Source organism: Penicillium verrucosum, assembly GCF_028828655.1.
Source record: "Penicillium verrucosum strain IBT 35672 chromosome Unknown utg000001l_segment0_segment0, whole genome shotgun sequence".
In the NCBI taxonomy this organism is placed as follows: domain Eukaryota; kingdom Fungi; phylum Ascomycota; class Eurotiomycetes; order Eurotiales; family Aspergillaceae; genus Penicillium; species Penicillium verrucosum.
The window spans coordinates 12,898,962-12,911,082 of record NW_026643210.1 but is presented as its reverse complement, the minus strand read 5'-3'; the positions used below and the strand labels follow the sequence as shown (position 1 = coordinate 12,911,082).

At 37.9% G+C, this 12,121-nt stretch overlaps 2 protein-coding genes across 2 annotated transcripts; both read right to left on the bottom strand.

Annotated features, from left to right (window-relative positions):
* Positions 1-5,438: 5,438 nt before the first annotated feature.
* Positions 5,439-5,817, bottom strand: N7516_004738 (ATPase AAA-type core; the record flags this gene model as incomplete). Its single annotated transcript, XM_057217458.1, is given in 4 exon segments — positions 5,439-5,588; positions 5,642-5,689; positions 5,723-5,801; positions 5,813-5,817. The coding sequence occupies 4 exon segments, from the start codon at positions 5,815-5,817 to the stop codon at positions 5,439-5,441; spliced, it is 282 nt and encodes a 93-aa protein (XP_057079341.1).
* A 40-nt stretch (positions 5,818-5,857) lies between these two features.
* On the bottom strand, positions 5,858-8,149 carry N7516_004737 (ATPase AAA-type core; the record flags this gene model as incomplete). The annotated part of the gene is given in 12 exon segments (XM_057217457.1): positions 5,858-6,004; positions 6,146-6,235; positions 6,278-6,445; positions 6,508-6,829; positions 6,857-6,999; positions 7,095-7,161; positions 7,187-7,311; positions 7,360-7,478; positions 7,531-7,630; positions 7,893-7,924; positions 7,988-8,089; positions 8,104-8,149. The coding sequence occupies 12 exon segments, from the start codon at positions 8,147-8,149 to the stop codon at positions 5,858-5,860; spliced, it is 1,461 nt and encodes a 486-aa protein (XP_057079340.1).
* Between the last annotated feature and the right edge of the window lie 3,972 nt (positions 8,150-12,121).

Below are 12,121 nucleotides of genomic sequence, written 5' to 3'. Positions count from 1 at the left end.
CATAGGGAACGTACCGGGGAACATTAAAACCACAGAATCGAGAACACGTTACAAGCCTTCCCTACTCTTATAAGCATAAAACAGCATCACTTCTCTTATACCTTGAATTATCAGGCGGTCTAGGAATATATCTATAACAAGTGAGTAAAAAGAGAGGCGCTGATACTACATATATCCTAGGATATTGAAATAAGGTAGCTATTAATTAATAGATCAGATCGAATGCTCCATATATAAGTCTTAATAAGACGATTAATTGCACCAGTTTTATAATATAAGATTATATGGCTTACTAACTATCGGGCTCGCCTAGTTGTGATAGCAGCTAAAGGTCGCTTATTAAGCGGTCCTAAACCAGGACGTATTAGGTAAGCCTTAGTAGACAACTAGAAGTCCCAAAAAGTGTAGTAACGCACTGATCAGCACACGTGACTATATTAAGAAATAACGTAATAAGACCCGCCAAGCCTACTAGACAGCACTATATAACTCAATATTATATCGGCTTTCGGTCAAACTAATATTCCGAGCCCTTTAAAAAAAACCCTATATACCCTTAAATATATAAGGGATTCAAATTAAACAACGCGACTAAGCGGTCTACTATAACCGCTAGTCCTACAGTGACTACGCTAGTAGAGATCGCATCATCGTAAAGGCAGTCCCTTCTACCAATTTAGAATACAACCGGTTCGGCGAAGCAGAGCGTTAAAGAGCATATCGGAAGATAAGGCATATGATCTATTATACCTAAAATATCTGCCTATAGCTTTAATTAAGTATTAGCGAACGGTAGTCAATAGCGGAACGAGATAGTTAACGTATCAAGGAAATTTTAAGGTATATAATACGACGCTAGTTAGCTTAAACCTTTTTTCTAAGGGAGGTTAACGAATTATAGGGAAGCTGAGGAGATAGGCTAATCTGCTAGATAAGACATATCTCCGTTCAAAATACGCTTTAGACCGCACTTTATTAGCAATATAGAAATGTCAGAACGCCTATACAGTAGGTAAGGATAAGGTAGGCATTTAGCTAGCGTCCCACTTAATACGAAATAAAAGATCATTTTCGTAAAAGTTAAGCAGTAGAGAATAAAAAAAATGAGGCATTCAATACTGCCGGTATAATCTATAAAGTATCCACCACAAGCTACAATTAATAGTAAGATCGTTTTTAACGTAAGTGATTATCCCCCAATTGTTTTTCTACGAGGATGCTTAAATCTACTCATCCACTTCTCCATCGATACCTACTCAAAACTAACGTTTCAATCAGAGACCATCAACATCGAGCTAGCCCTACACCTATAGATACCTCGCCGGAGATTCCATTCAATTATTCAATTAGGCTAACGTAGGCCAACTCGAACACTACTAATTCAGAACATAACTAGTTCGGCGAAGTTAAGTGTTAAAGTCGGCTTATCAAAAGATAAGGCATCTAATCCGTTATAGCTAAGATACTTAGCTAGGCTTTAATTAAGCATTAGTAAGTAGTAGTCAACGATAGAACGGCATAGTCAATAGATCGGGGAAAAATTTGAGGTATATAATAAGAAGCTATTTAGCTCAAACTTTTTAAGGTTAATAGATCTTAGGGAAGATAAGGAGATAGTTGATCTACCAGATAAGACATATCTCCGTTCAGAATATTATGCATACGTACTAATATTCCCTCAATACTAAAAAAAGTGCGGTCTAGAGAATAGGTAAGGATATAGAATAAAGGATCTTTTTTCGCGTGAATTAGCAATAAAGAATAAGGGCATGAATATTAAAATATAAGGCATCTAATACGGCGGATATAACCCCTAGGATATCTACACGAGCTTAAGTAATAGTAATAAAGGTCTTTTTTTTATATAAGTTGTTATCTCTTCGGCATTTTTAATATATTTATATAGGCTCCTTAATTCTATAGTACACTTTGCCATTAACCCACTCAAAACTGCTGATACTGTTAGAGATCACCAGGACCAAGCAAGGCTTGCCCCTATAAATACCTCGTAGACGTCGGCCCTCCTAGTATTTTCTAACTAATAATCATTATAGGTTGTATTAGCGAACGAAGTTCAGTTTGCCTTATACATAGGTCCTATTCCTTATAAGGGACTTAACTACCTAGATAGGTAAGGTACGTCTTTTTCCTTTCCTATAAAGTCCCTTAGAATGCTTATATGGTATCTAACCGTAAAGCCTAGAGTATACCGAAGCGTATTTCGTCAAATAAAAGGATAGCGAGAGAGGTAAGCGTATTCTCTCTATTTCAAACGAACTTTCGCTGACTACTAGCTTCGTTGTATACCTTCCTTATAGCGATATCACACAATATAGTTATCCTAGGTACCATCGAGCCGGCGTATATTTTTGGAACAGACCCTAATATCAACCGAGGCCAAAGCACGTTAATGCCTAAGGCACTAATAGACTCCTAGCCTAGGGGTGAGTAAGCTAGGTTTCTCCATAACACCCTTTAGGTTCCTTTCCGAAATAGAACTGACCGCTTTACATCTACTCCTAGCCTCAGCACGAATTCCGGGAGTATAAGAGTTCCTATAAAGGATCGTAGGTGCTCGGGTTGTACTACTACGCTAGCCCGGCCAAAAAGGCACAACATTTGTTAGCAACCAAAAACCTACTAGACATACTCGAACTCTAACAATTTCCCTAGGCCGTGGTTGCGATATAGGCATAAATACAAAACATCGGTTCTAGATTACATACTATAGGCCCGGAACTATTGTCCCTTCTCCTACCTTAGATTTTAGCCTATCTTAAGCTTCTAATAACCAATCATAGTAGTAATTAATTCCGGATAATATCTTTGCCGAAACACGGATTAACTGATAAGCTAGCTATCGCCGGTCGTACCTAGATAGCTATTCCTAATCCCTCTTCCTTTCGATAACCTAATAGCCAATAATAGCCCTACCGATTATAAGAAACTCTTTTTATAGGCTAAAGAGCGTTAGAGACAAAAAGAATAGAGACAGAAGTAGGCTAAAGAGCGAGAGAAGTAGGAAAGGGAGCGTAACCGACGAACGATATTTATAGAACTCCTACGCTTCTACCATACCTTACTTTCCCGACCACTAAGAGTCGAAACACTATCTCGCTCGACTATAGGGAATATACCTCTTCCTACCGGAAAATACTATCCGATACGACTAGTACTATAGACCGATTGTTTATCTCGATAGTAAAAGATATATAGCTCTATATATAACTACCTCTAGCTAACCGAGGAAGCCTAAGCACGATTTTTTACCCCCTTAATTACGCTTAAGGAGGATACTAGACGATTCGGTCTCCGCCTAATTAGTAGTAAGTAAGGTCTCGAGAACTACGAGCGAATCGCCGTAGAAGATCACGTCCGTAATATTATTATAGAGCTATACAAAATCGACGCTACCCGAGACGAGTTCGGACTTAGAGACGGAATTTAGTTCGATAATCATACCAACTCTTTTAATCAACGAGGCGGTAGCGAAGTAAATATAAACCAATCATCAGGTATATATAACCCCCGACCTAATCAGTTCTATATCTACCGAGTCAACGGCGACACTAATACCCTCCTTACTACGGTCGAATACAAGCCGCCCTATAAGCTTTCTATCGAAGCCCTTCGCGTAGGGCTTAGGGAAATAGATATATAGAAATGTATAGTTAGAGTAAATAAAATCACTACGGATCATATAGGAAAATTGAAATACAATATAGAGCGGCTTGTCTGCTCCGCTATTATCTAGGAATACCATATAATAATCTAGGAGGGACTCGAGTACTCTTATATAACGAATAGGGTCGCTTGTATCCTTCTCCGCGTACTATACGACGATCCTAGTATATTATACTACTTTTTCTATAATCCTAATAGCGAATAGAGTCTCTAAGAGCCGAAGACCTCTATCGCTAGGATTCTATATCTATATTTAATAGCGTTCTATTCCCCTATTCGTGACTAGGAATAGAGAAATACTATATAGTCGCGGCTCTATTTATAGACAACGAGCTTCGACCACGCTCGTTCTTAGATTCCTAAGGAAGTCTTATAGCAAATCGCTCTGCACTCCGACAGTACTAACTTAGAGTATATAAGTCTAGAATCGAGTTCGGACTACTAACTATCGTCGCCTCCACTAGAATCTCCGACAGCGGGTCGCCGAGTGCCCACGAGGTCTTAAGCTAGCTACGCACCCTCGGATATACGCCACCGGACGTAGTCGCTAGACTCGTTAGGCTCCGACTTAAATCAAGCGATGGGACGCAAACGAGGCTTCAGCTAGGTTATATCTTCCCCTTCCGCGTAATAAGCGGCTCGTTAAAGCGAGGCTACGAAAGACTAAGGTAGCTATTCTAAACGCTATAATATACAATTTTATACCTAGCGATGCTTATTCGGGTTACAGACTAGAGGTATCCTAGACGACAGTTACCCAAATATAAAGCTCTATCGTCGGGGCTAAGATATCATAAAACATTCTATCACCTCGGAGGATTTAGTGGGGTTACTTAAAGTACAACTAGATGAAAATATTGACCGATATACGCCCCTTAGAAATTGCGGGGCTTACAGTACGCCCTTCAAACTTACTTATATCGTATATAGCTATACTGTTATCGGAAAAGGAACCATATCGGGGCTATAGAAAGATATCTCTCGCGAAGCGTAAGTATACTAAATTTTGCGTAAGGCTTAAGGGTCTACTATGCCTATATTTCTAGGGACGATCGACCTAGCGAAAATTTATTTCCTTTATAGGGCTAGAGAGATTCGCTATATACTCGTAATAGGCTAGGGAGGCGAAAGTATAACGTCGATAGAACTTATACCTATCCTTCTCTAGGAGATATATAAGTCGAATAGAGAGATTAAAGCTTTAGGAATTATCTACGAAGATCTTCGGCGTAATAATATTCTATAGAACGAAGAGCTTAGGCGGGCGTTAATCATCAACTTTCACCGCTCTATATTAAAAAGTCGACCGACTTTATAGCGACCACGAGCCGTAAAACGACAATTATGTCAACTAGAGATAGGAGATCCAAAACGTCTTCGTATGATATAAGGCAGTATACTTATTTTATTAGATTAGTAATATAATTAGTATTTCCGGTCCGTATCCGTATAAATTAGTCAGGATTTCTATCTATTATAATTCTTAATACCCGCTTCTCTAATATACCTATATAGCCTCTAATGATATATGATTCTATATACGTTGACAATAACGAATTAATCATCCGATTCTAGCTTTCGGACTTAACTTTTATATAATGCCATAAATCATATAAAAACCTTAATTTAATTATAAAGTTTTAGGACCGATACTATAGACTATCGTATATAAACCGAAAATATTGCGATAAGCGCCCAACCGCTCGATAACCTCGAGGAACGAGATTATCTACGTGACTTTCCTAGGTATACTATTAGATATATATTCCATCCGTAGGCCTCTCTCTACTAAACTCCTTTGAAAATTTCTTATTTGATTCGGCGGCTAACTTCAAGTATTTGTAGTTCACCTGGTTAACGTCAGCCTTAGCGAGAGCGTATATAATTACTGCGATATTTTTGATCTAGTTTATAATTAGTCAGTAAGTAAGATATTCAGTACCACTCGGATACCTACCTCTCGTCTATTTAGAGCTAAAGACTCTAATCGTCGAAGTTCGTACTCCTTAATAATAGTAGGTCCTTATATCGTATATACCTTAGATAGAAAAGTTGACCAGAGATCTCTGCGAAACTCTCTCGTTAAATTCTCATACTTAATAATTAAATAGATCCGGCTAAGAATTACGTCATCAAACTAGATACCCCGATTTGAAGTTAAGAAAAGAATTCCTTAATAATATTCCAGCTTTCGGAGGAAAATAGTCATAAGGCGATTATAGGTATCGTAGTAAGATGTACGCTGCTCTATAAACGCGTCTGCCTCATCCAAAAGAAGTACGGTATTAAAGTATTTAGCGATCTTAAATACTGTCTTAAGCTATTGCTTAAGCGTATTAGAATCCCCGTGGTTAACAATAAGTTCGCCTATAGATATCTAGAAAAATTAGTAACGCTAAAATCAACCGAGCTAGATAGTTTATATAGAATAGAGGGGGAGCTTGAAATACTCCGAGGTTACCTTAACCGTAAAAGTCTTTCCGACTCCCGGTAGGCCACTAGTACAAATTAAGTTAAGAAGTCTTAATATCATAGACGCTTTACCGATATACTTTAGAAGAATATTAAATCCTTAGCCCTTTCTATTAATTACGTCGTCGAACGGTACCGTCGGTATCATCCCTAGGCGGGTTTTCGCTAATAACAAAAGGATAGTCTTAGTCTCTAAAGGGATCTTTAGACAGTCGAACGACTTAGGTGACCAAACCACGTCCCTAAGAGCACTAACTACGCACTCTACTAGAATCACATTAATTAGATACTAAACCGTTGTCGGTCGCGTTATATATAGAATATTTTCTCCTTAAAACTAAAACAGCAAACTATTAGGTAGGCGACTAGTAAATCGGCTTCGCTTAGCTTTTGTACATCCACACCGTCTCCTCGCATTCTCTCCTTCTCTCGCTTACGGTCCTCTATAAGCATTATACTAATGTTAAAGACTACAATTCTAACATTATCCTTAACCCCAATATCGCGGAGTGACGGTCGGGAGTAGTTTGGCTGTATTTTATAAAAAAATACGGTATCTACTACCACTCGACTATTAATATTAACTTTAATAGCCTTCCCCTTATTTATAAAAAATGCGCTGCCTTTATAGTACCGAACGTATAAGCCGGCTAAATTCCAAAACTTTTGACCCCTTTCGATCAGGTCTTTCCGGACTTACTCGTAATTTAAATAGTGATAGAGAGGGAAGGCCTTAAGGGCCTCGATCGGCTTTAACCCCCGAAACTTTGCAATATATAGAAAGATTCCGGTCTCGCCGAACTTAACTCCGTTATAATCAAGGAATCGGCACTCGAGATTTAACTACGTCTCGTTATTTTATATTATCTCTTCGCCCGTATCGAATACGATATATCGCGGCTCTTTTGTGCTAATATATATAGTATAAACATAGCAACTAGGCTTAAAAAGCGCCTAAAGAAGGTCATATATAATATGACCGTGCTATAATATTGATTCGAGACGCTATAAAGTAGAAGTATATGTATACTTAAGGTGGTCGATAAGCAAGAGGAGATACTCTGTATATACCGACTTATAGTCTAAACTGCTATTTATATTCTCCGTATATCTATCGAGCTCTAGGAGGAAATAGAAAAGAAAATTTTGCTCGATCTAAATCTACGTTAGCGTGCTCCTTAACGATAATACTATCTTAATTACCGATAGCTTATCCTCTATCAGGCTAACGGCCTTAATGTCGTATAGCACCTCTTGTAGGATGTCGTATAGGCCTTCCGACTTAATATCTATAAATAGCACTACCTCCTCGGACCTCCGGTCTGATCATACTATTAGTAGGTTTTCAGTCCGGCATATAAAGGTATCACGTACTAACACGTTCACGGATAACGAATATATACTTAGCGTAGTCGTCTAGGTCATTGCTAGTCTCCGTTAGCTCGGCAATCTTATATTTATATACTTCTTTGTCCTAGCTAGACCTGTATTAGCTATCTAGAAAGCGGAAGGGAGGGTTGGCCGCTAGCTTATACGTTTCTATAACTATTTTGAATTAGGATTTTGATACCTATTTCTCAAACGACTTAAAATCATCCGGTATGGTATAGATCGGACTTTCGAGATCAATCTCGTCTATTGCCTAAACATTCTCTTCCCGTTCATTGCTAGCAGAAGAAGACTAAGTAGGCTTATTTGCCATAGAAAGTTTAGCTGAAGCATATTCTAGCACCTACCGAACCACGTCGGTGCCTAGTAGGAACCGGCCCTAGTAGACATGAGTGTTTAGAGGCACTTAATTAGTAAGATCGAACACCTTTTCAAGAAATACTCCAAAGAGATACTTCAGATCCTTCACGGTAGCTTAAACTAAAGCCAACTCCTTCGTAGGGCTGTCTAGGGGCGTCAAGCCTTAGTAAGAGGGAGAAATTCTCTTTAGTGCCATACTATGCTCGGAGGAAGGCATATCCGGGTCACTATAAGTAGGAGCCATATCGTTGATCTAGCTGATAGAATTATTTATAAGATAAAGAAGAAGTATTGAATCCGTAAGGTCAACCCCTAATATAAATACGAACAAAGTATTATATAAACCGGAGGTATTGCTCTCATTTATATCTTCACCACCTCTCCTTTTCGGATTATTATCACCTATTCTAGCTCTTTGATTATCTCGTCTAAGTACCAGCTAGCCAAGTTGTAAGCATAGACGAAAGGGTCTTTCTTATCCCCCTTACTAATATAAACCTTTATATTACATCGATCTTAGATCTACTAGTATAAAAATCGATAAGTTAATATTTATCGAGACTTTTAGATTATTTTAGGGCTATAGAGATTAGCCACGTTATATATCAAAGCGGGGTATTTTCATATAATGTGGTTCTTAAGCCCGATAAAGCTAAGCTCACCCGCTATCTAATTCATTAACTATCAGCTATTCGTCGGACTTTTATAAAACTAAGATATTATATCTATAAGCATAGTTCTCTCACAATTTTTAAATTTACTTAATTACATAGAGTCTTTTAGTCCTAAACTGAGCTCTAACATCCGTCCAACCCGCGACCAGTTAGACGAGATTTAGAAACTAAGGGATCGTCTTAAACTAGCTTTGGCTACTATCGAGTCTTATATAGAACATCTATTGAAAAAAGTAACTCCGACCGTTAAAGACCGAAATCTTATAAACTAAATCCGATCTTTCTAAGTCGCCGACCAATTCGATCTAGCATTATTTAGAAATAATCTAGTACTTATCTTTCGAGGACTAGATGAATCTATATTAGATATAGACAAAGTGAGAATAAGGAAAGCCAAATCTCGAACTCGATACAAAAAGCTTTACGCCGAGTCTCCCTACTTAATTCTAAGGTAGGTAATAATACTTTAGCCATCGGCGTAGGTCTACCTAATAGCTATAGCGGATAGTATATTCGATTTTCTTATTGGAGATTTAAAGGCAATCTTCGATCAAATACCTTCTAGGGTCGCTAAAAGCCTATATTACTTAAAGAACGAGGAGCCCTTAAAACCTTACGAACAATTCTAAGAATTTGTTAAATTTATAGATCAATCGATTAGTATAGAAGAATAAGAGAATAAAGCGCGATATAAACGGAAGCGTATAGAAGAAAGTTTATTAACGGAAGGAAAACTTCATACTATAGAGAGTGATAATAAACAGATAATAGAACAAAGAAGCAAAGGTAAGTAAATAACGCCATATCATACATAGGAAAATAAAGCTAAAAAGACGATAGAAATCGACTATAAAATATCATCTATACCGTCCGGCAAGCTACCACATTTGATCAAACGTCTTTCGTAGGCGATAGAGAGTAGCGAGCAATAGAAGTGGGAAAGACGAATCTTCGCTAAAAGGCTAGGGAGTAGCGATACCGAGATAATAGATTACCTAAACTTTTTCGTCCTAAAAGATCGAAGTCAAGATATATCCATCACCTTAGTAGTTAGTCGCCGTACTAGATTTAATTTGATACACGAAGCAGAAGTTGAAATTATTCGCGCTTAAAAGTTATAGTTGCTCCGATTATAGGAGCTACGATCACGCTCACTTAGCATCCGGTAGGCACAATTATAGTTTCCTCCACCGAAGGGTCTTATCTATTTTCCTAAATAATAGGAGACCGAGGATCCGCGTTCGGATTAAAAATAACGATTAATTCCCCTTTTCCTATGATTATTCTATTATAGTCCATCTCCCGAAATAGAGTACCGCCTTTAATTTCGTATATATGATTTTCTAGCGCTACGATTCTAAGTTTTTCGGTCATTTCAGATAGCTTTGCTTTCTTCGTTTCAGACTTAGATATAGACTAAGACAGCGGATAGTCGAGTTCCTAGGATAAATTCGCGAGGCGGAGTTCGATAAGATTTTACGGGGAACCGAGATAATAGGATAGTCGAATTCGTAGGATAAGTTCGCGAGGTATAGTTTAATAAAATATTATAGGAAAGAGTACTTCGAGCGGAAGCCCCGCTTAAATCAAATTTCTAGATAATAGAGGGACGACTAATACGTGACGGTTATAGCCTAATCGGGTAGACACGGGAGGTTAGTAAACGAGGACTAGAGATATATCACCGGACTCACCTCAAAATATCAAATTTTCTTCATAAGGAAATATAGAATGATTAATCTCATTAAGCTTAGTATAGCTATCTCGGTCTTTTCTATATCAGTCTAGGCTCCGGATCAACCAAGCGGTCGTTCTCATAGTTGCTAGTTATAATTGCCCAAATTTTTCAAGATATATACTAACGGTAATAACTCCTAAAAAAAAACAGAAGAATATAGCCGTTAAAGCAGCTGCCTTTAGCGCCCGTTAATAATTAGAGGATTGATTCCGGAAGAAGCCCAAGCTTCGAGAAGAGGTTAAGTACGAACTGTTTAACCGACTACAAATTCGCCAAAGTAGAATATACTAGATCACGAAAAAAAATGTCTTAGCTATCGTGAGTAGAAGAAGTAATACGTATAAAATATAGCGTATTCTTCTCTATATATAGTCAAGAAAAAAACTATTCGATTGAGTTGAGATCAGGCCGACCGAAGCTAACAAAAAAGACTTACGTTAGTAGTAGCAATGATTTAGCGATAGGAAAGATAATAAAAATATAGATTGACCAGGAATTTTAGTTAACAAGGCCTAGAAACTTATAGATATCAGTAAGATTTATATTAAAGTTAGGTCTATTTACCTCGTTTATTAGTAGCAGAAGAAGTAGAAACCCCAATTCAACTATCAGAGCAGGCCTCGAAGAATCTATATATAGGACTCGTCAGCTGATAAGTAGGAACGCCTTAATAATACTCACCGCTTTAGAAGACCGGTTAATAAGTAGCTAATACTATCGACCTAAGCAGGCTAGTACAGACCAAAACTCCCACCACAGCCTATAAGAAAACGTAGGGTTTTTAATAGAGTAAGATAAGTCGGGATAGCTATCCGTTAGATATCAACACAAACCAAAGTAAAAGAGATATACCAGCATATAACGATACCATTACTAAAAGGAAGACTTAGGAAGAATCAATTTCTGCCATTTTGATTTAATCATTTTGATTTTTACATATCCGTTCGATAGGTCACTTATAATATTTGCCTTCAGATCTAATATTAAAGAGCCCGGAAAGCTTCAGGTTTATAACAATTTTAAAAGTAATTAAATATCTTAGGGGTTATAGTTCTTTATTAGTCAAGAAAATTAGTGACTTATTAAAAGGCAGAGGCGTAGATCACGGTAGGACTGCCAGCCGTACGCCACTCTATCCTGATTTAGTATGGCTCTTTATATAATAAACACTCCGCATTATGAAGTACAACAACAACATATAACATAGCCCTAAGTAGCGTCAGTATATTTACCGTGTTGTTTCCTCATATAAGATTGTCGATATAGCCTCGCGCTAATACACGGAGTTTTATATTATTACCTACCTTCAGCTAATTACACACAATTCATTATATGCCGCCGGGCCAGGCCCCCGAACCAAAGCATCGTGCCGCACTAGAGCGTCTAAGTCGTGGTATTCTTTTATCTTAGATAGGGTTCCCCGCTCAGTTCATATAGTGTTAGTCTAGATCACTTAGACACGGACTAAGGCTACGAAGTACGCCCGTATACGTAGGTTTTGAAGTTAGTAAAGCACGTCATATTAGCTGCTTTTTAGGTCTAGGGTACTTACCATAATTGCTAATTATATAACAGCATATATATCTAGTAAAAGGCACGAGGAGATAAGAAACCCGATTAGCCATAAGACTTCCATATCGATATTAGTCGAAGGTAGCTCAAGGACTATACTTGCCTACTAGCCGGGTCTCTACTACCCCTCCCTATTTCAAAACATAAATATAATCTTAGAAGCCTCTTTAATCGCCTATTCTCGAAGTATTACCCGAAGTCTTCGTACGAGTAGTGATATCTATCAAAATAT